The following is a 22,697-nucleotide window of genomic DNA, read 5'->3' on the forward strand; positions in this document are numbered from 1 at the left end:
GTCCATCTGATGCTCGTTTAATGTTTTTTGTCGCTTCATCACTACTACAAATGTAGCTCTATCCAGTATCTCACTATCATTATCCTCATTCATATTTTAAGAAGCTACAAATTATATTAAGCCGCAAAATAAGCCTGAAAAGCTGGAAGAAGTACAGAGAGTTGTTGCATAGTGATGATACACCATTTCATCTCTTGCATTGGTGTGAACCGGCAGGTTATTAGAACGTTGCACAACGGCGTATTGCTCGTTCACCGAAAATCTTTGGTCTGAACTGGACCTCAGAATAAACCGTTGATATCTACATAGCCAGCGGGTGCTCGTCCACAGAGATCGGCATGTTGCACCGCCATGTTTCCACAGTAGTGCCTAACAGACAAGCCAAACACTGTATCTGGATCGGGCCATGTGTATTCTCATGTCGTCCACAGTTGTTAGCAGCTTCTCTGTTACGAGCAGTGTCCGAACTACACAGATTGTTTTTACCATGAGACTGCTTTATCCAGTGTTTTTATTAGTTTAAATCACCTAGTCTGTTTGTTTTGGAGAGGAGGATACCTATGTCGACAATTCGGCGAGGGTAAAAACCTCCTGAACAATGAACACTTTAGGAATTCTAACTGAGAGTTCACGCTTGGCTCATGGGAGTTTCAGCTGGTTGCAATCTGCTATTCTCACCACCAGATGGCACTAAATCCTACACATAGTTCCTTTAAAAAACAATGTCTTCTTTGATTTTAACATTAATGCAGGGGCGTATATAGAGACAGGGCAGGCAGTGTGGTTGCACTGGGGACCCTGGGGTGAAGGGGCCCATAGAGAGAGTAGGCCCCTCCAAGTGATTCAGATAGCCACCTTGGAAATATAGCTGTGCTCCAAGATAAATTATAAAAAAGAATATTATCAATTGAAAAATGGCGCCATTGGCTATATATGGCCTTGAAAAAGGCAAACCCATCTGCGTCAAGATTTACTTTTTTTTTTTTTTTAATAGTCAATAGCTATCGAAAACAAAATTATGTTTTTCTATATAAGCTACGAAATGATTGTTGGGTAATACGTATGTTGATGTTGACCAATGTCAAATCTCTATTTGTGTCAAGACAATACAAGCACGATAGCATGCATTACGGCCCGTCAAAACTTCCTTACGCCACTGCATTAAGGGCAGAGCAAGTTGAAAAACTGCATTACGTAATGTAAATCTGCAATACCCTGGACTTCTCACTGTGTTTATACTGTAAGTGAAATGGCAGTTTTGTTCTGGCTCTGTAGCAGCCCATTGGACTAATCCAATGACACATATATAACCTATAGAAGGTTAAAGTGCTGACTTTCAGCTGTAGTCATTCGACGAACAGTGCAGGAAATTGTAGACCTTTTTACACATACCCCTGAGGGTGAAAATAAGGTCTATGAGTCCTACACTGCTCGCCCTATATGGATGTGAACAACCCAAAACACACTTAAAGCTGACAGTCAGCACTTTAAGCTCAGCTGTTTCATTTGAAATGCAGTTTGCTGGAGCACTGAGCCAAACAGCAAAACATGTGTCACTGTCAGGCTGAGGTAACACAGTCACAGTCATATCATACATAGTTAAAAATATATACAAACGCATTTCAGGTTTCAGTTTACAGTAGAAATGTTGATTATGACACACTTAACAAGCCCAAACTGTACTTCACATCTACTGTTTAAAAATGTTCTGACTTTGATTTGACAGCCTCTCACAGGATCATTTGGTCAGTGTGGAGTAAGGAAAGTGGGGACAGCTGGGTCAGTGGGGCTTCCATCAACAAATGTTATTGAATGTCCAAGTTGTTTTGAAGCGTCGCGGTTGAATGGTCACCCTCGTCTATTGAGGCCTGAACTGTAAACAAGTTCACATCTCATGGGTCCACGTTTTCTCTGTGCCGGTGCCAGTTTGCTGCCTTCTGTCTCTGATACACTGAGATTAGACTGACGTGAATCTACTGGGCATATATTGGTGTCAGTGTTGGGCAAGTTACTCTCAAAATGTAATATATATATATTACATATTGCTGGTTACCTAGTTACTTATTACACTACTAGGTCTAACCCATTCATGCATTCACATTCAGTGGTTACCACTTTGTATTAGAACCCCCTGCTTATATTACTAATAGCGTGATGATATAAAACAATTAAATAGCCTAGACAGTTTGAAATAAATGAGTAGCCTTGGATACAGGGACGTCAGGCAGAGGATAAAAGTCTGATAATTATGAGATATGACTCAATATTTGTGGGCATATGATATGCAACACAACAAACAAAAAACAAGATTAGCACAACAAACGGAATGCCATGTGAGTAAATCACTATGACAAGTGCAAATTAATACACCAGAGCTAGAAGAGCCATCTGTTGGTTCCCGGTGTGCCGGTCAACTACAGCAGCACCGGCGAGAGAGTTATACACAAGAACGGTACTGTGTGCCAGCTTTACTCTGCAGTTGTAGGGGATGTGAACTGACACACATCCAATCTATAGGCTACTAACATCACCCAGATGTGCTGATCACTGGGACAAAGGAAAAACACAAATCGGAGGTCGGCTCCTTATCCACACTGCTTTCAGGCTGCCTTAGGAGGCAAAAGCAGAATGGGATACATTGTAGACACTGCAAGTGTACTAATGATGCACAGTGCCAACACACAACTTTTGGAAGATAATTTTCTCGTTGGCACACTGGTGAAGTGGATCAGTGTGGACGAATGAAAAATGAAAACAATAAACAGCTTATTTTGGATGGTAATGCGTTATGTGACATTGTAAATGTAATAATATTACCCAAAGTCCTCTAGGTGACGCATTATATTACTATGTGACTGCTAAAAAATATATATTACTATAAAATGTTACCCCCAACAGTGATTGTTGTTAGGTTAACCTCTCAAATCAACACATCCTCATACCTAAACAGCAGAACAGGTCTTTCGCTAGTGACCCCAAAAACAACATATTTGACTGATAACTGTCACAGTTTTGAACAGGTGGTTAATGTGGTTAGGTTTAGGCAACAGGACAACTTGATAAGGTTTAGGAAAGATCAGTTAACAGTTCCGTACGTAGGTTAAAATAACTAAATGCTGGCTTTTGGTTTCATAGGGGACACAAACAGTGGTGCACTTGGTGAAAGCACTCCTCCTGCTCTCTCTACCCGGTTAGTACAAGCTAACATAACACAACGTGATCTCATCCCTTCTCTTCATATTTTACAAATTGAGCATAGCTACATCAGCTGATCTCAAACATCCCAATCAGCTGATTGATGGAAGGGAGTCAGCTGATAGATCACATGATTCCTTTCTACACAAACAATTGGCAAATCTCATTCAGGGCGCCCTATTGAAACTGCTCTCGTATGCCCACCATTGCTGCCATTTCTGCAAGCCTCTTTGCAACCCACCTTCACCCCAGCTCCTCCTTTTTATGCTGTGTCTGACTTATGAATGTCATTTCCGTTTGTGACTGATGCTGCTCAGTTCTATGCCCGAGGGGTCTTTGCTGCTGCTCTCCCTGCCTTACTGTGCATTCACACCAAAAGCGTCATGAGTGTCATAAGTGGCCGGCAGCCATTCATTTTCAATGTACGCTTGCTACGAAGGGTGTCTGGAGCGTCGGCAGCAGCGAGCAGCGCGATGCCAGTGACCGGAGCGTCACTGTGAAGTTGAGAGAAGCTCAACTTTATGCAAATGAGCAGCGCCGCCGCCGAAGCAGCAGCGAGCAGCCAACTGCAGACCGTGAATATTCTCAAGGCGGGACAGTGAAAGAAAGAAAGAAAGAAAGAAAGAGATCTTCTGCAGCGCAGCTTGAAAGCCCCGCCCCTTGGCAGCCTTCTGCAAGCCCTGCCAGAGCTGCCAGGCAGCGCAATGCCAGCGACCTGAGCGACCGCTGGCGCTCATGAAGCTTTTGGTGTGAATGCACAGTTAGGCTTTCCATGTAGGCACATGGAAGGGCAGGGAGGTTTGCTCTCTCTGTCTCTGGCATTTCTTGTATGTGCCAGGAAGGGAGGAGCGGTTTGCTCTCTTTGCCTTAAGCTTTCCATGTAGGCGCCTGGAAGGGCAGAAAGGTCCCAGAACAGAGCTATACTGTCAAATATCAAATTGCAAATGATAATAAAGTTTTCTCTGACAAAAGTGGTCCTTACTGAAATATGTGTAAAATAGGTAAGATTGTAGCTGCTTGCATTTCTGTTTGGCACAGTGTCTTTCTTGATATTTCCATTGACGGATATGAAAGTGAGAGAATTTCAAATTGAACACCCTTTATAAATAATGTCACACACAAAATGCTTTTCATAGTTTAAGAGTGTGCAAATTACAAATTTTGGATATTCAAATGCATTTGAAATTTGAATAATTTCATGTAGTGATGAACCCTAAATGTACACTACGCTAAAAAAATAAAGGCTGCTTTTCATAGATCCCTTGTTTTCGTCACTCTTTTTCATGATAGGAATTAATATTACTGAATTCAGCCTTGCCCATGGCTATAGTACTCTGTTGAAACCATACGAAATCATTAAGCAGCATTAGTAAGCTCCTAAAACCACAGTGGTACAATGGTTAGCTTTTATTCAATAAAGCTGGGATAATTAATTCAAAGCTGGTGCAATGTACTCTGTGCGAACACAACATGGAATTAGAAGAACAAAAACCACTATCTCATACGCACACACTAAAATACAGCCACAAAAAATGTACAATGTGAGGCGCCCAGAGAGACATGCAAAACACACATACAAAAGACAAATACCCAGAGAAAGGGACATCCACAGTGCACAAACATAAGAATGTATTGATTAACAAATACACATAAAAAAAAAACACAAATCCACACCAGAATTTAAAAAGTGCACACTCACATAGACAGACACACACACTCTTTTGGCTAGAAGCGATGTTACATATTCATAAATGCAGTATTATATGGCTGGCTGACATCTCTCTCTCTTGCCTCTAACCCTTTTCCTAAAAATAGAGAGGAGCTTTACTGTGCTCTGCGTGAAAGACAAACCTTGACATCTTGAAATTTTGTCTGTAATGGTGGGAAAATATGTCTGTATTGGCACTGAAGTTGCAATTACTCCCAAACAAGCTCATTAGCTCGGCTTTTATGGTGCTCAGGTGTTTGAATGAAGAGAGCTGAAAGCAACTGAAATGTAAATACAGATATTTTACCTTTATGAAAATCACAGTCAAAGCTGGGTGGTTCTTGCGTGACATATGGCATGTCAGCCAAGTGAAAGTGAGCTGCATCACAGTAAAATGCCTAAACACACACACTCTGCACATAAAACTGTGGAACGCTTTGAGGTGTAATGAAGCCAGACGAGGAGCAAAACAGGAAAAACTGAAACATAAGAAAGGAAACAGAGTCTGCAAAAGAGACTCAAAGAATGACAAAACTATCCTTAAAAAGCCCACTTTATTCTGAGCGGAAACAGGGTCCAACCTGGAGTCATTCAGTTGAAATATATGGAAAATATGATGTTTAAAAACATCCTCTCCTGCAATTTTCATTTCAGTCTGATGTCTCGATATGGTGCCTGACAGACGACATAACAAGCAAGTACACGGAAGGAAACCAATTCATTCCAAATAGAAGTATAGAGGGGCTGATAAAACCAGGATGGCAGGAAGAAAATGTTGGAAGACAGGAAATAAGAAGCTACTGTAATGTGGAAAAAACATATCAAGATAGAGAAAAGTAGTAACAGGACAAAGAGAAATGAGCAGAAGAGTAAATACAAATTTCTGTATAAATTTAATGACAGATAAGACAGAGAGACTGACAGAGAAATGGCAATAATAGCTGTATGTTATAGGCCAATCGCACATCTGACCTTATCCACACTCTATCTACCCAGCCAATCACAGAGGAGAAGACCTGAGGTGACCCCCTGGCCTCATAGAAGCAGCACCAACTAGAAGAGTTACGATCATGACTCAAGAGTATATTGTATTGTTGTTGGTTGAGTTTGTAGTGTGTGAACACTGGGTTTATTGGCTTCTCAAAACACAGACTGATTGAAAATGTGTATGTCTGTTTTGTCTTAAAAAATATGATATCAGTCTTTCACATTTATTGTTGTTTTACAGCTTCTGCAGATAGGCATCTATGCAGCAAAAGAATGAAGTTGTTTTGGATAAAAAAGAAAAATTAGATTTCTTTATGACAATTGTTAGCATCAGGAATTTAATGTATTCATGTTTTGTAATATAAACAACTCTTTACCATTCCCAACCATGCCCCTCTGCCGTAGGCATGGTTGGCTATTTTTGTGAGATACAAACACGCTAAAGCAAGCACAGGAACTGAAAGTAAATTACATGCATTGGCCAGCCCACCAACTGCTGGTGGTGGGTTAGAACAGACCAGGGCAGCTGTGGCTCAGGAGGAAGAGCGGGTCGTCCACTAATCAGAACCCAGCCAACATTTGTATGTGGGGCCCATGTGGGTAGAAAATGGGCTGGAAAACAGGCCCTATATAGGATTGTCCATGAGTTCCATAATGGCGTCATGCCACTTGCACATCAAAAACACATATGAAACATGGCTTCATAGCAACAATTTCAAAACAAACTGGCTTCACTATAACTCGCAGCATTCACAGACAAAACACTTGTCTTCTACTGGACACATTTTACCCACAAAAACAACATGCTAATGTTTTTAGCACAAGCCTATGGCATTTTACACTGTATAAATTAGCCTAGCAGCTAGAGGACTTTTCCTCCACTCATATGAAGCCAGGGACAACAGCAACATTTAACAAAGATAATGTAACAAAATTCAGCGCCATTTGAACTCACAAGGTTCACCGACATAACAACTGTCCTATACTAAACATTCCAAACAAACATAACATGCTAACATCATTAGCACAAGCCTATGACATTTTACATTGTTTAAATTAGCCTAGCATTAAGGGGAGATTTCCTCTGCTCATATGAAGCCGGAATAAATCGCACACAACTTAAAATGCTATTTTTTGGAGGCTTTATTGTCTTCACAATTTATTGCTTCTTATCTGTGAAATTAGAGTAAATAAAAACTTTTTTTCCACTGAGGGGAAAGCCCACTAGCCGCTGATGACTACTTATGGACAGACTAGGGCAGCTGCGGCTCAAGAGGTAGAGCAGGTCGTCCACTAATCAGAACCCAGCCAACATTAGTATGTGGGGCCCATGTGGGTAGAAAATGGGCTGAAAAATGGGCCCTATATGGAATTGTCCATGGGTTCCATAATGGCCCCATGCCACTTGCCCACATGGGTTTCATGCAGGGTTACACTTGATGTTAGTTGGGCCCAAACAGGACAACATGCAAGATTCATCTGGGTCCCAGCTTCGAATTCTATGTGAACTACAGCAGTTTGATCCCTGGCTCCTACAGTTCGCATGTCAAAGTATCCTTGGGCAAGATACTGAATCCCAAAGTTCAGTGTGTGTTAGTGCATGTGAATGGATACCAAGTTGCAGGTGAGTGGTCAAAAGATAAGAAAGGCCCTATACAAATTTAAGTCCATTCATCCATTTAGCAGTATTGAGCAACAGAGACTGAATCTCAGTGCTGGCAGTGCACATAACTATCAATTTTTTGTAAATATAGCAATTATAATGTGGAAATACCTGCACACATTTATAGCAATGTCTCATAAATTTCATCCAATGTTTGAGCTGGTGCTGAATGCAGGAGGGTGGTTGGAACACTGCATCACACAGACTATCTTCCGCCTTGGACAACACACCTGGCGTGCTCTCTTTCTCTCTCTACAAGGCTGAGTCCCCTCTGCTGTTCCAGAATCTCTTGCTACCATACAGATTTAATGTTGTGAAGTTGAAGGCATACAAGCATGATGGACCGCTGATGGAACCTAAAAGCATTAGTGCAAATGGCAGAGCCGGTGATGTCAACATTAACGATGGTTATCTCCTCAGAGAGGTAACAGTAACATTAGCAAGGTGAAGCAGCCGTCCAAAGACAAGTTTAAGGCTAACTCGTTCAGAATCTAAAGCCCTGTTTCCACTGTGCAGTAAGGTTCAGTTCAGTTCAGTTTGGTACGCTTGTTGTTTATGGTACCAATAGAACTGTACCGTACCATTCCCATTTTTGGTCACCCCTCCGTTGAGTTAATGAGGGAATACAGTGAGTGCTGGACGGAGCAGTGAGTGACAACAACCCTACCCACATATAAGGTGGATGGTGGAAACACTAGGGTCTTGATACCATATCTGGTTTGGTTCCAAAGGTACCATACAGAAAGTGCTTGGTGGAAACGGGGCTTAACCGAGGCTTCGATTTAGCAACAATAAAATGAGCTGCTCTTTTTACCAGCCGATGCTACAAAACAGCATCTTTAAGAGGTGTGATGTTTTTCTTACAGAAAGGAAAGGGAAAGAATAAAGCATGGAGACAAGAGAGAAGAAGGAGCTATAAGAAGAAAGACTAAGCTCAAAGAGATGACCACTAGAGAGGAGGAGAAGGAGATTACAGCAATGTATGTAGTTCAGAGAATCCCAAGGAGAGCAATGAAATGCAATCTGAGGGAAGGACAGGACAAAGTGTATGAATCCCCCTATGTGAAGCATTTAAAGGGGAATTTCCTGCATTTTAAAAATGAGTTTCAGGTACTGAGCTCAGAGGAAGTGACCGCCCAATGTGCCTTTTTGTGTTTTTCATATTGAGCACGTTTCTTTCAATGAATTTACAGCAGACTGTGAAAAACATGCTGCTGCCCCTTTAAGCTGATGCTACTGCACATTTGTTTTAGATGGAATTTCGGGATTTCTAGTTTTATAATAAACTTGCCAAAGTTCATTCATTTTATTTTTATTCTTTTTCTGGAATCTCGTTACACTGAAGCACATACTTTTGAGTTGTAATCAAAACTGAATTTGGCGAGTAAACATCATGCTGTTCAGACTTAGCACCTTCTGTTTCATGCAGTGTGTGTGTGCGTGTGTGTGTGTGTGTGTGTGTCTGTCTGTGTGTGTGTGTGTGTGTGTGTGTGTCCCCGAGAAAACAGCTATCAGAAATATTATCCACTGCCCCGTAATGTGAGTTGTCACAGTGGTGTTTCTTTAAATGTGGCAGAACCACATTAAGCGCTCTGTGCTTTAATCCATCAGAAAAACTTAATCATAATAGATTCTGTTCTTTGCATATTAAATCTTCTTCTCCATATTCTAATTATGCCTATATTAATGCCTTCTATTAATTTGCCAGAAGAAAAACAAATCCTCTGTCTTAGTCGGAGAAGCAACTGGGCACCATCCAAAATTTTAGATGCTTTTTTTTCTTTCTGGCTGGGTGTTTGAAATTGAGATGAATGTCCCTCTCTCCATAGGATTGCAGCGACTAAACTCTTGCAACAACTAAATGGCTGCATTCCCACATTGAGACAGCGACTATAAACTGTGACTGAGGGTGTGATATCAGCCCAGAGTTTTATTGGTGTTTTATTAATAATTTACAGCTCCTCTTTTTCTTGTCAAAAAACTATGTCAGAACCTTTGCCTTTAGTGGGTTTCATCAGCAACAAGAACAACAACAAGGCAAGTATCTATTAAGTTTCTAAAAGAAGACTTCATGGCAAGGTCTCATCCTTCAATGTGCAGTTGGCTACAATTGTCTGTAATTACATGGGTGTAGTGTCAAATATATAAATCCATGGATAAATATCAATTCTGAATATTTGAAACTGTTTAAATCCTAATTTTCAGTAGTTTTTATACACCTGTGTCAGCTGTGCTTTCTTGCTCTCTCTAATTATTCTTATATGGTCACTGCAGTGATTCTGCTGTTCTCTGCTACTAAACAAGAAAAGAAACATTATTGTTGTCACGTTATATTATCTTATCATGTTATATTTACCTTTTAATAAAAGATTTACATTTTAAATATATATACTACATTTAAAATAAAAATAGAATTTTAAATTGAAATATATTTTTTTAAATAAACAATTAAAAAAATAAAATACTAATTAAAATAAAAAATTTAAAATAAAAAATACAATTTAGAAAAATAAAAAAGAAATTAAATGATTAAATTAAAAATAAAAATTTCATTCCGTGAATGCCAATTTTTCACATTATCAAAAATGGTATTGAAATTTTATATTTTTAAAGATACTGAATCGAAGTAAGAAACTCCAACTTTGTGACAACACTACATGGGTGCACAAATAGCAAATATACAAGTAGATGTTGTACATGTGAGCGAGATCAATCATATTCTAAAGCAGTGGTTCCCGACTGGGTTGCGATCCAAAAGTGGGTCACGGGTCCATTCTGAATGGATCGCAAGTGACTCGCAATTTGTCAAGTTTTTGACAAAACACACAGTTCTTTTAAGTACGGTGAAATTCCAGCACAGAGCTGTGTTTTTGAAGTGCAGTCTCCTGCAGTGGAGTGAGCTACTAACGTACAGCCATGTGTCAGAGACGGCAAACTACTGTAGTTCGATGACATGGCCAAACACAAGTGTTACACTGAATGTATTAGACTGTGTAGACCTTGAAGAAATCTGGACCCCATGGCTGAACCAGTTGGGAACCACTCATCTCAAGCCTGTTGTAATTGAGATTAAATGTGAATTTGGCGATTACACATTGATTATGTGAACAATGGGCATCTCTCTCACTCACATGGATGGCAACAATTCTGCTTTAGATTCATAATTATTATGGTTTTCATCATACTAATGGCAACCACAATTTTGTCCTACAGATATTAAATGTATTTTCATTATTAGTTATCTCTATGAAGTAATTCACATTGTCAGTGGCAGAGTCCTCCATTTCTGCATTGGATTCAAATGGCAGGCACACGTGCAAGAGCTTCAAAAGGAAAAGACACATGCACATACTGGACAAAATTCAGAAGACAGTAGAGCCAGAACTGTCAGTCCTGGGCATTTTAAAAGTAAACACATTTGTGATGGTGAAAGTATTGTGATAGCAATGTGTGAAGAAGACATCATGTTTTTAGATTTACAAGTTGCTCATATTCTTCTGTTGTATTTCTGACAGAGGAGCTGCACAAACTGCATTTTCTTTCCCCCAGGGATCCATAAATGTGTCATTTCGAACAGGCCTCTGGTACCTGTATTACTGTGATGTTCTTAATGTTATCACCAGTTACAGCAGGTGTTGCCACATCAACCAGAACTGAAATTCTGAGGATTAGAACTTCAGAAAAATAGCATGTACTGTGTGTGAGTGCGTGAGTGTGTGTGTGTGAGTTTGTGCGTACCTGTATTCTTCCTGAGTGAACACGGGAATGACAGAGGGCTGCAGGACTGTGATCTCTACAAGAGTTGTATTCTCCTTTACTGGCTCGCCATCATCGTAGGCCACCACCACCAGCTGTAAATCAAACACACACACACAGGTAAAGACAGAGTCACAACACTCAGTAAATATTCACGTGCTTGTTTGCAACATGGCTGTCTACTGCTGCCACTGCTCTCAGTTTACGCCCGCTAACATTGTCGAGATATCAATTCACAGCGTTTTACAGTCTGCTGACGGTGGAGACAGCCAAATAAATTGAGGCAGCTAATGCATGACAGGCTGATAATAAACCAAAATGAATGTCTACATTTTTGTTGCCCGCATCCTAAAAGCACATTATTTGCATGGGAATTGGAGAACAGGATAAGTGCGTATCCCACTGGTGTGCTTATTTTTTCCTGCTTTGCCTTTCTTCTTGGTTTAATTGGGGGGTAACCACTGTTAACCAGACCCAGAGGATTCCTAATGAGGGCAAAACCTAAATATCAAGACACTGAAAAATTGTCTTTCCTCCATCTTATTTAGCCTGGAAATTGTTACAGATACTGCATTGCCCTTCATTATATTCACGCACTAACTCAGACTCTATTAAATGCATTGATTACTCTTTAACTGCTGGAAACTTACATTGTTTGCTGGAATATGTGGTACTTAAAGGAATACTTCACCTGCAAAATGAGGATTTGTAAATCCATTCCTCACCCTGTGTTATGCTAAATTTGTGAAGAAAACTTTGTATTTCTTGCATGCCTAAAGTGTGAGCTAAGATTCCAACAACTGAGAAAATTCTTTATGGATTAAAGTGAATGGGGGCCACATTTAAAAACAGTAAAACTGTTTAACAAAATCTGTTTACAAACTCACACACAACTCGTGCAGTATAATCCAAGTCTAATTTATCCAGTTGAACGCTCAGTACTTCCCAAGCACATGTATTTTTGTTGAAACCTTACTAATTAAACACTTCCACATACAAGTAGCACGTCTGGGCATGTGCGTACATTTGAAGTCTGCTCGAAATCCCACCTCCCAGCAAGTATATTGGCCCAGAGTTCTGTTGTCACTTACCTGAGACTGTCATTTTCTGGCCAGTGAATGAGCTAGTATGCAGTAAATTTAATAAAACGCATGAACTGAGTTCAAACTCAAGTGCAAAACACTTGCCAGGTGTGCTGCTTGTCAATGCACGACGTCATACGCTTACAAAAGCAACTTACTACCATTACACATCACTCAAAAGAGCGCAACCTGGACAGTGCACAATTTGGGGTACAGGGAATACACAAATTTACTGTTTTTAAAGTCACATGAATTGAAATTTTTAGATCTGGTCAAATTTGAAACTAAAATAATCATGTTTAAAGCAAGAAATAATTCACTTCTGGTTATAATTTAAGAGGAGAATGTAATTTTAAAAAACAATGTGTTTGTAAAACTATGAAGAGACTGTGTATTTCAGTGTGTGGGATGGACTTGTGGAATGGGCTGCGTGATGAGAACAAAGCACAAATATAAATCAATTTAAAAAACTATACAAAAAAGATATTTTCGACATGTATAGATGAGGTGTTTTTAAGTGTTTAAAGTAGAAAGGTTTTAGCGAGTTGGCATGTGTTTGCAAAGTACTGAGCATATGACTGGATAAACGAGGCTTGGATTATACTGAACAAGTTGTGTAGGAGTTTGTAAGAGCATGTTTTGATACAGTTTTGCTGTTGTTAACGGCGGCTCCCATTTACTTCAATCTATCGAAATGTTTCTGTTTTTCTTTCTTTAATTAATCACAGGCAAATAACGATTCATGTGGCACAGCTGACAATATGACATGACAATATGGTTTCACAAAAAAAGAAAAATAAATAGACTTACACAGAACAAAGTTAATAAAAGAATCACATCAGTAATTCAATTGATTAAGTTAATAGTACTAGTACAAAAAAAACCCAATTAAAATTATATGACGGTAGAGTGTAATTGTAATTCAATATAGTTCCACTCTTCATAAAAGCAAATCTTCTCCCATTTCATGTTATGTTGTGCAACTTTAAGATGATTTGTAGCAATATTTTTTTCCGTAAGAAATTGACTTTGCACTGTATTTTTCAGGAAACTTAAATTCAAATTTGTTCTTGATTGAGCTTTAAATATAAATATTTTACCCAACAGAATAATCATATTTATTATCTGGGGACAGTTTTCATCCAGGGCACCCAATAAAATGTTTAAAGGTGTAAGTTCAAGAGATATGTTGAGTGGCCCCAGCCAACCTTGGATATCAGTCCACAAACCTTTTCTCAGGTTTTGGATTCTTCGTTCACCATGGAGGCATGCGACAAACAAAATGTTCTCTTCACAAATTCAGCGTGACACGGGGTTAGTAATTGATACACAAAGTTCCTTTAAGGGTCTTGCTCAATAGCAAAGTGACTTTTTTTCAACGTCACTGGAGATTTGAATGGGTTGCCCTTTTTCTCCACTTAAATCTTTATTATCAAAACAATTTTTGTGACATTGACATTTCTGTTACAACAGCATAATGAAATAATAAAAAAACTTAAAAATAATAAGAGCTAACAAAACAACTACTTGAGTAAACACACATTTTACAGCCTTAATGATTAGTGTATCTATTGATTATTATTCCAGTCCAGTGTTGTCTTTTTGAGTCTTGTATAGAGTCCATTTCTCTCATTTTGCTTCTTGTAGTCTCAGTATGTGTGTCAATTTCTCCATTAAAAAGATTTATTCCACACTTGTTAGCCATTGGTCCTTTGTTGGTGGTGTCTCTAATGGGTTGCCTCTTAGTTACAAACTAGTTTCTAGCCTTGCACACTGCCAAACTGCTCCAAAAATGTTTTTTGAAAATACATAAAGCTGTGATGTCGTTACTGTGCGATAAAAGCAAATTAGGTAGACATTTGCTACATAACAATGAGATTGTCTGACTGTGTATGTGTCCTTGTAAAAATTATATCTTAGACAGTGTTTATCTCAGTTATAATCCTAAAATTGTACACAGTGTTGGACTGATTCATTTTGTTGAGTTATTAGGAGCAAATGAGGTAGAATTAGTCCCCTGAGTAACATCTTCAGAGGACGCTGAATCCTTGTTGTGTTAATTAAAGCCCAATGAAAAGATGAAATTAGCATGGCCCAAAGCCCCATCGAGGAGTGCAGCTGGGAAAAGGCAATTTTTAAACTAATAAACTACTGCGGTATACTTTGTACAGTGGATGGGGATTTATAGGAGTGCTCGGTGCAAAGACACCTTTATGTACACAAAAGCTACAAGTAAGCAAGTCTGAGAGTGATGATCAAATTAATTTTTAATGACTCAATTCATGTGATGTCGACCCAGTCCTCCACCCACTAAATGCAAAAATCCAAAAACTAAAGCAAAACAGGGAAGCATCAGATAAATCCTCTCCAGTAAAGATTTTCTCTTTTGGACTACAGCTCCTGTGCCAGTGTTTACAGTTTGAATAGATCAATTCGATTGATTAGGAATTACATTAAGTGATGCTGCATACTGTATTTACATTGTGATATACAGTAGACTCACTAAAGCATGGCTTTAATTAAAACATTGTCTATATTACTGTTTGATGGAAGTTAGTATCTTTCTAGTGGGAGAATCTTGTACTGCTGTTTGACTCAATCACAGATGTGGCACGACGTGATTTTGCCAAGTAGGACATGCTCCTGGATCAATATCCCACGTTACGTTCCTGGACCAACATTGCAATCAACCAATCACAGCCCTGTGACATCATCAGTGTGCCTGTGCTTCTTTCAAAATTCCTTTGTGCTTCTTCAGAGCTCAGAGAGTTTTCCAAATTGAAGTTAGTACAATTAAACAAAATCCTCAGAAACGCTACATAAAAAACCTTGCAAGCTGCTGCAGGGTTAGCGAGTTAGCTTGCTAACTAGATAGGCTATGCTAACTATTAAACTTGCCAGTAGACTAGAATATTAGCGTGTTAAGCAGGATTTATACTTGTGCAGCAGATTACGCTGTAGCCTATGCATGTTGCCTACACCGTTGTGAGCATTTATACCTGTGTGGTGGTGTGTCTGTGTCACTGTGCAATGTTAGTTAAGTTAGTAAAGATTAGATGATTCAAAACACACCTAAAACACACATTAAACATGGCTTAATAGCGACTATTTCAAACACAAGTACACAAATCAGCTTCACTTAACTTCACAGACAAAGCGCTTGTCTCTATCTGGACACATTTCCCCACAAATACAACATGCTAATGCTATTAGCACAAGCCTATGGCATTTTACATTGTGTAAATTAGCCTAGCAGCTAGAGAACTTTTCCTCTTCTCATATGAAACCAGGGACAACAGCAACATTTAACAAAGGTAACGTTACAAAATTCAGCTCCATTACAACTCACAAGATTCACCGACAAAACAACTGTCTTATACTTAACGTTTTCCAAACATGCTAACGTTATTAGCACAAGCCTAAAGCATTTTACATTGTATAAATTAGCCTGATGACGAGCAGAGATTTCCTCTGCTCATATGAAGCCAGGATAAATCACACATAAGACTTAAAATGCTGTTTTGTGGAGGCTTCATTGTCTTCACAATTTATTGTTCCTTATCTGTGAAATTTAAGTAAATAAAGCTTACAAAAATAAACAGGAGGTCTGAGTCCCACATTTCTGGGGAGGTGTACATCAGGCTACGGCGTAGGCTCTATGTCGATGCAGAGCCTATGCCATAGGTATGGCGTCGATTCAACGCAGAAGTATAAATTCTGCCTCAGCTTGCTAAGTAGGTATGCTACGCTAACAAGTAAGCTTGCCAACAGGCTAGAGTATTAGCAAGTTAGCTTGCTAACTAGGTAGGCTATGCTAAAAAGAAAGCTACCAACATGGTAATGATGATAGTTCTGGATCAAAATTAATTAATTATCCAGGATAAAGATGATAACAATGTTTCTGGATCAACAAACAGACAACCCAGGGTCAACATGGCAGTGATGGTCTTGGATCAATATGAGCACTGCAATCTTGCCCAAAAAATAGTTTGAATAAGCTATTAAAAGACCTTCGCAGGTCCTTGCAATGGCAAAATGCTATTGTCTTTACTCTTAATGTTAACAAACAATATTTTAGCGTATTACTTGTTAGCATAGCCAACCTACTTAGCAAGCTAACTCGATAACCCTGCAGCAGCTTATAAGGTTTTTGTTTAGCGTTACTGAGGATTTTGTTTAATTGTACTAACTTCAATTTGGAAAACTACCTTAGCTCTGACGAGGCACAAAGGAATTTTGAAAGAAGCACAGGAGTAGCAGACTGACAGTGTCAGAGGGCTGTGATTGGTTGATGTTCCTGGACCAACGTTAGTCCAGGAACATGACGAAGGTTGTTGATCCAGGAGTATGTTCTATCTGGTAAAATCCCATTGTGCCACAGATGTACATGCTTTATAACGCTTAGAATGCAAGTGTAAAATAGAAATATCATGTTGTTGCATTCGTGGTACAAAAAAGAAAAATTAAAGAACTGCAATAGGTATCCAGGTTCAGGTAACTCAGCCTCCTTTTACAGAGTGCTTCATACAACAAGGGTTACCAACCTTTTCTGTGTCTGTAATATAAACCAATGTCTATTTGCAGTTCATGTCTGACTTGTCAGCAGTTCAATAAAAGAGTAATTTTTTTCTTACTCGAGTGACCTCAAGTGGGAGCTGAACATCAGCTTTCTCATCAAAAAAGCACAACAGAGGAGACACTACTTGTGGCAGCTGAAGAAGTTCAACCTGCCAAAGACAATCATGATGCACTCCTACACTGTCATTATGGAGTCCATCCTCAATCACCATCTGGTACGCTGCTGCCACTGCCAAGCTCAAGAGCTGACTGCAGGGAATCATTCGCACTACAAAGAAGGTGATTAAGTGCAATCTGCTGTCCCTTAAGGACCCCCCACCCCCTTCTGATTTTCCTTTCTCAGACTGTTTAATGTCAAAAGACAGATATTGTCGTCCCTAGAACCCTGACACTAGCATGGCTGAAAAATCGAAGATGAGAAAATCACAAAAATAAGCACCTTGTGTCGAAAAAATAGTCTTATTTTTTCTTATTTACTACCTTAGATTCATCATATGACCCTCTGTGGGGCTCCCAACCACAGGCATACAACAGCGTATACTTTATGGATTACTGGTGACCTGGAAGTTAAACTGTGTGTGTGCATACTTACACTGAACTTGAGGTTGGGCTCCTCGTTGAGGTTTACTCTGGTTACCACATTCCCCGTCTGTTCCTCCACATCAAATATACTTGCAGAGTATGGATAAGCCTCCTGGTTGACTTTGTAGCGCACTAAACCTGCTGGGGTACCCTGTGAAGAGAACAAGTACACTTAAGATGACAGATTTAGATGAATGTGGTATTCGGGTGAAATATCTATTGCATGCTGTCTGGAGTACTACCACTCTTACAGACTTCTTGCAGAGTAGCATCAAATTAAAAGCACAGTGTGGTAATGACTGTTCAGTATTTAAAATCCAAAGCAATTAGTTTGGGCCTAAATGTCAGAGAGTGTGTCCCAGTCCAAGTATATATGAAGCAGTTAAGACACACGTCACCACTTGGGATATACAGTATGAGGTTCAAGTTTAGGAACTCTAATGATCATGAACTGACCTCTTGAGTGTTGATAATGCCAGTTGGTGTAATTAATTTGACTCAAAATGTCAGGAAACACATACAATTATATTATTTTATACTTTATAATATTACAGATAACCAGCTTATAGTTTTCTGGCTATCATCTAACATCTTGACAGTGTATCTGATTGTCTTTTGAACAACTTGGACTGGTCACTTGCTGCCATTAAAACTGTACTGTCTATTTCCCCCTCTTTTTCTTCGGAGACAGGAGGAAATCTCCACTTATCTTAGTCATTAAGACTTTGATTGCTTTATTGCTTTAAGGCTATGAACCTGATATGTTCGACAACGATTAAGATGCTACTCTGCACAAAAAAAATTAAGGGAACACTTCAAAATCACACCGAAAATCAAAGTACAAAATTGAAATCACAGGCTGATCCAACTTGCATGAATTGTATCGCAGCATCTCATAATGTGACTCAGTAGTGAGTCTGGCCCCTTCGTGCCTCTATGCACTCCCGACAACGTCTGGGCCTACTGTTAAGTTGGCGGATGGTGTCCTGGGGGATCTCCTCCCAGACCTGGATCAGGGCATCGCTGAGCTCATGGACAGTGATGGTGGCACTTGGTGGTGTCGGATGCACCGATACGTAACTTCCCATAGGTGCTCAATTGGATTTAGGTCAGAGGAACGAGAGGGCCAATCAATGGCATCGATGCCTTCATCATCCAGGAACTGCCTACACACTCTGGCCACATGATGCCAGGCATTGTCCTGCACCAGGAGGAACCCAGGGCCCACTGCACCAGGACGAACCCAGGGCCCACAGCACCAGCGTAAGGTCTGACAATCAACTGCTGGCTATGACATGGAGGTCTATGCAACCCTCCAAGGATATGCCTCCCAAGACCATCACTGACCAATAGCCAAACTGGTCATGCTGGATGATGTTACAGGCAGCATAACGTTCACCATGGTGTCTCCAGACTCTTTCACATCTGTCACATAAGCTCAGTGTGAACCTGCTCCCACCTGTGAAGAGAACGGGGCGCCAATGGCGGACCTGCCAAATCTGGTGTTCTCTGGTGAATGCCAGTCGAGATACACAGTGCTGGGCTGTGAGCACAGGTCACACTCTAGAATGTTGAGCCCTCATGCCACCCTCATGGAGTCTGTCTCTGACAGTTTGGTCAGAAACATGCACATCAGTAGCCTGCTGGAGGTCATTTTGTAGGGCTCTGACAGTGCTCCTCCTGTTCCTAATCACACAAAGGAGCAGATACCTGTCCTACTGCTGGGTTGATGCCCTTCTACGGCACTGTCCAGCTCTCCTTGTGTAACGGCCAGTCTCCTGGTATCTCCTCCATGCTCTTGAGACTGCGCTGAGAGACACAGCAAACCTTCTTGTGATGGCACTTATGGATGTGCCATCCTGGAGGAGCTAGACTACCTGTACAACCTTATTGGGCGACAGGTACCGCCTCATGCTACCAGAACACCAAACTGGAGAAGAATTGGTCAGGAAGGATAAGGAAAGAGCAACTGTCTGTGGCCACCACATGCAAAACCATTCCTTTTTGGGGGTTGTTTTCATGCCTCTTCATTGCACCTGTTGTCACTTTCATTTGCACCAGAGCAGGTGAAAGTGATTCACAATCACTTGTGCTTCCTAAATGGACACATTGATTTCCCTGAAGCTTAACTGCCTTGGTGTTATACTGTGAAGATTAAGCGTTACCTTACTTTTTCTGAGCAGTGTATATGCCGTATCAATAATCTCTATACACAGATATTTGTATATGTATGCAGAATCTGTAGGCAAGGATATCGGAACCATTGTGGTTGCTGTTTGAATACTTCTTCTACCACTGGCAGTACTTTTAGAGGTGTCTGTTCCACTGTGAGCTTTCATTAAAAACCATCTCGTAGTGTAGTGATTCAGCAAAACTTCACTGTGGCGAATTCTTATAAAGATCTGTACTTCAGAGGTAAATTGTGGGTCTGAAGGGTAGAAGTGACATTGACATCTAAATATAATATATATATCCAAGGCTGTTAAGGTGCTATTTAGTACCTTGTTTGAGCACCGGGAGCCTTTATAGCACACAGCCTTGACAGCATGATGTTACTTTTTGACCCAGGAGAGTCTAGCTTGATGCTTAGACCTCAAGTCTGAATCAATTCAGCTGATGTAGGAAGACAACGAGCACATTATTCAAAGGAACATGGGGCTTTTTAAAGGCTTATGGGGGTAACATTGCCAGAGTAGAAGATTTCACACTGATATGTGGGACTTCTTGAGCAGTAATGCAAAGTAAATGTACTCTGTGTTTCTGGTCTTCTTTTTTTTTTTTTTAATAAATATTGACTTGGTGATTTACTACACTGTAGACGTGCAAATTTACCAGTTGGTTGTTTCCTGTTTCCAACGAAGATGAGAGCTATTTTTCACACACAGCCTCTGCATTTCACATTAGCATCTAAACAAAAGGATGTGTGACTCAGCAAATCCACACAAACCATATTCACACTGCACTTAGACCCCGCTATGAGCATTTTACAACCTTTTAAACCTGGAGTTAACTGCACCAGACTATCTAATGGCTCACAATGGAACTCTAAAGTGAGCTAACCTTCATTTTACAGCAGGCAGAATAAACCAGCCTATATTACAAAGATGTTTCGAGTTAAAAGCCCAATTGAGGTATTGCTAAGTGCTAGACTGGGGTTAAAAAACGGCTCCACTGGAGGAAGAAGTGCAAACACATTCAAAACACACGCACACACGCTGGAGACAAGCGTCATTATCTTGCATCATTCCCATACATAATTTGAGGAACAGACTGTGAAAAACAGTTTGATTGAACAGCAGCAGCTGGAAATGCTCACCGCAGGGTCAGAGTCATTGGCCATCACCGTGGTTACAATGGTTCCCTTGACAGCATTAGGGGCAACCAGGCCTCGGTACACTGACTGGCTGAATACCGGAGAAAAGTCATTCATGTCCTGGAGAGAGAGATAAACACACACAGAAAGACATTAGGACTGTAAACATACAGTATAGCAAGCTGCTTTTGTGTTCCTGTAAGTGTGTAGAATTTTACACATTTTTAATGCAAACAACATGCAACATGACTTTATGAGCATATTGCTTTTGCTTTCAGTCTGATTCTTAATTTTAACTTAATTCTCATTTTCATTTCTCTCTGCAGTCCCCAAAATTACCCACAACCGCAGACTAATTTTTCATAGGTTTGGGAACATCTGGCCTCCACAAGGGAGAAAAAGCAACAGCTGTTTACAGGAGCAACACCTAATCCAGGTAACACAACCCTTGAACCCATAATCTAATGCTAATGTTAATGTATGAGTTGATCTGTTTTGTTCTTGGATTTGGAAAAACATCCATTTATCAGTGAGCAGAAGAAAAGGGGTGGTCACAGGATGGAAAACCTATGGGTCTTTTTGTTTTGTTTTTAATGACAACAGGTGTAAACAGTGGGGGTAAGGCAAAAAATAGATACAGCATAAGTTGCGTTATTTTGTGTGGTGATACTGTATCGATACAGGGACGCCAAGTATCGATCTTTTATTACATCACCAATTTTCGCAAATATACATTTTAACACAACTTTTGGTACTAGAATAATAAAACCAATTGCTTTTTTGGTCCACTAGATGGTGCTGTTTTGTTTGTCCTGGTGAGGTCAGCGGAGGTCTCAGTCAGCGACATGTGGCAGGAAGTTCATCAAAATCAAGACAAAGGCAGCGGAGAAAGAAATCAGAAATGCGGTGTCGGTATTTCAGTCAAACGTCTGGACTTATTTTGGATTTTTTAACATCGAAAGGAAAGAAGGACTTGAAAATATGACGCCTGTGATTTGCAAGCAGTGTCATATGAGACTAAAATACTCTGGGAATACTAAGAACGTAAGTGCTCATCTCATACTCGACCATCCAGAGATAGTGTTGGCTGACGGCCAAGCTAACACTAAACCTGCTCCACCGAAAAATCAACCAACACTGCACACACCTAGCTTGACAAAACTACCATCCAACTCTGAGAGAGCAAAGAAAATAACACAGTCCATCACCTACTTCCTGTGCAGAGATCTGTGTCCATACAGCATTGTTGAAAGCAAAAACTTTTGTTTCAAACACTCTGTCTGTATGTGACTTAGTTCCAACCTTTTTATCACTGACGCCGTACCCAAGCTCTACAGAGAAATGAAGCATAAAGCTGAGGAATCTAAGTACAGCAGGGAGGGTGGCATTACTTCAAGGTCAGTGGATTCATATGTGACTATAATGGCACATTATCTCACAGAGGACTGGAGACTGCTGTATCACGTTCTCCAAACTAGAGCGGTACATGAAAGTCACACCGGAGCAAACACTGCAGAGCTCCTGCAAAATGCAGCGCAAAAATGGGGCATTGTGGTTGTAGCAGTCAACATTTCTAATATGGGTGTGCCATTCAGTTAGCATCACATTTTGCTATGATAAAAATGGTTAGATGAACAGACTGAAAACTTTATCTTAGGAGGTAAAACTGATATTAACAAAGATTTCCTTTGGAAAAATAATATGCAGTTGGAAAAAAAAGTAATAAATCACAATATATCGCAATATATTGTATCGCAATACAAACAGCAAACAGCAAACAGCAGAAAGACTGACAGTGAGGACACCAATAATGTATTTGGAGTTGACATTCCT

General features: G+C 40.0%; 1 protein-coding gene across 1 annotated transcript in view; it reads right to left on the reverse strand.

Annotated features, from left to right (window-relative positions):
• Positions 1-22,697, reverse strand: part of LOC126400092 (protocadherin-15-like) — a 356,244-nt gene that overhangs the window by 111,372 nt on the left and 222,175 nt on the right. The window contains exons 24-26 of the mRNA XM_050060553.1: positions 20,868-20,984; positions 17,562-17,702; positions 11,292-11,404 (exon numbers count right to left, since the gene is read on the reverse strand). Coding sequence (XP_049916510.1) covers positions 11,292-11,404; positions 17,562-17,702; positions 20,868-20,984 — 371 coding nt within the window. The remainder of the gene's footprint in view (positions 1-11,291; positions 11,405-17,561; positions 17,703-20,867; positions 20,985-22,697) is intronic.

Source organism: Epinephelus moara, chromosome 13 (assembly GCF_006386435.1).
Source record: "Epinephelus moara isolate mb chromosome 13, YSFRI_EMoa_1.0, whole genome shotgun sequence".
NCBI classification, from domain to species: domain Eukaryota; kingdom Metazoa; phylum Chordata; class Actinopteri; order Perciformes; family Serranidae; genus Epinephelus; species Epinephelus moara.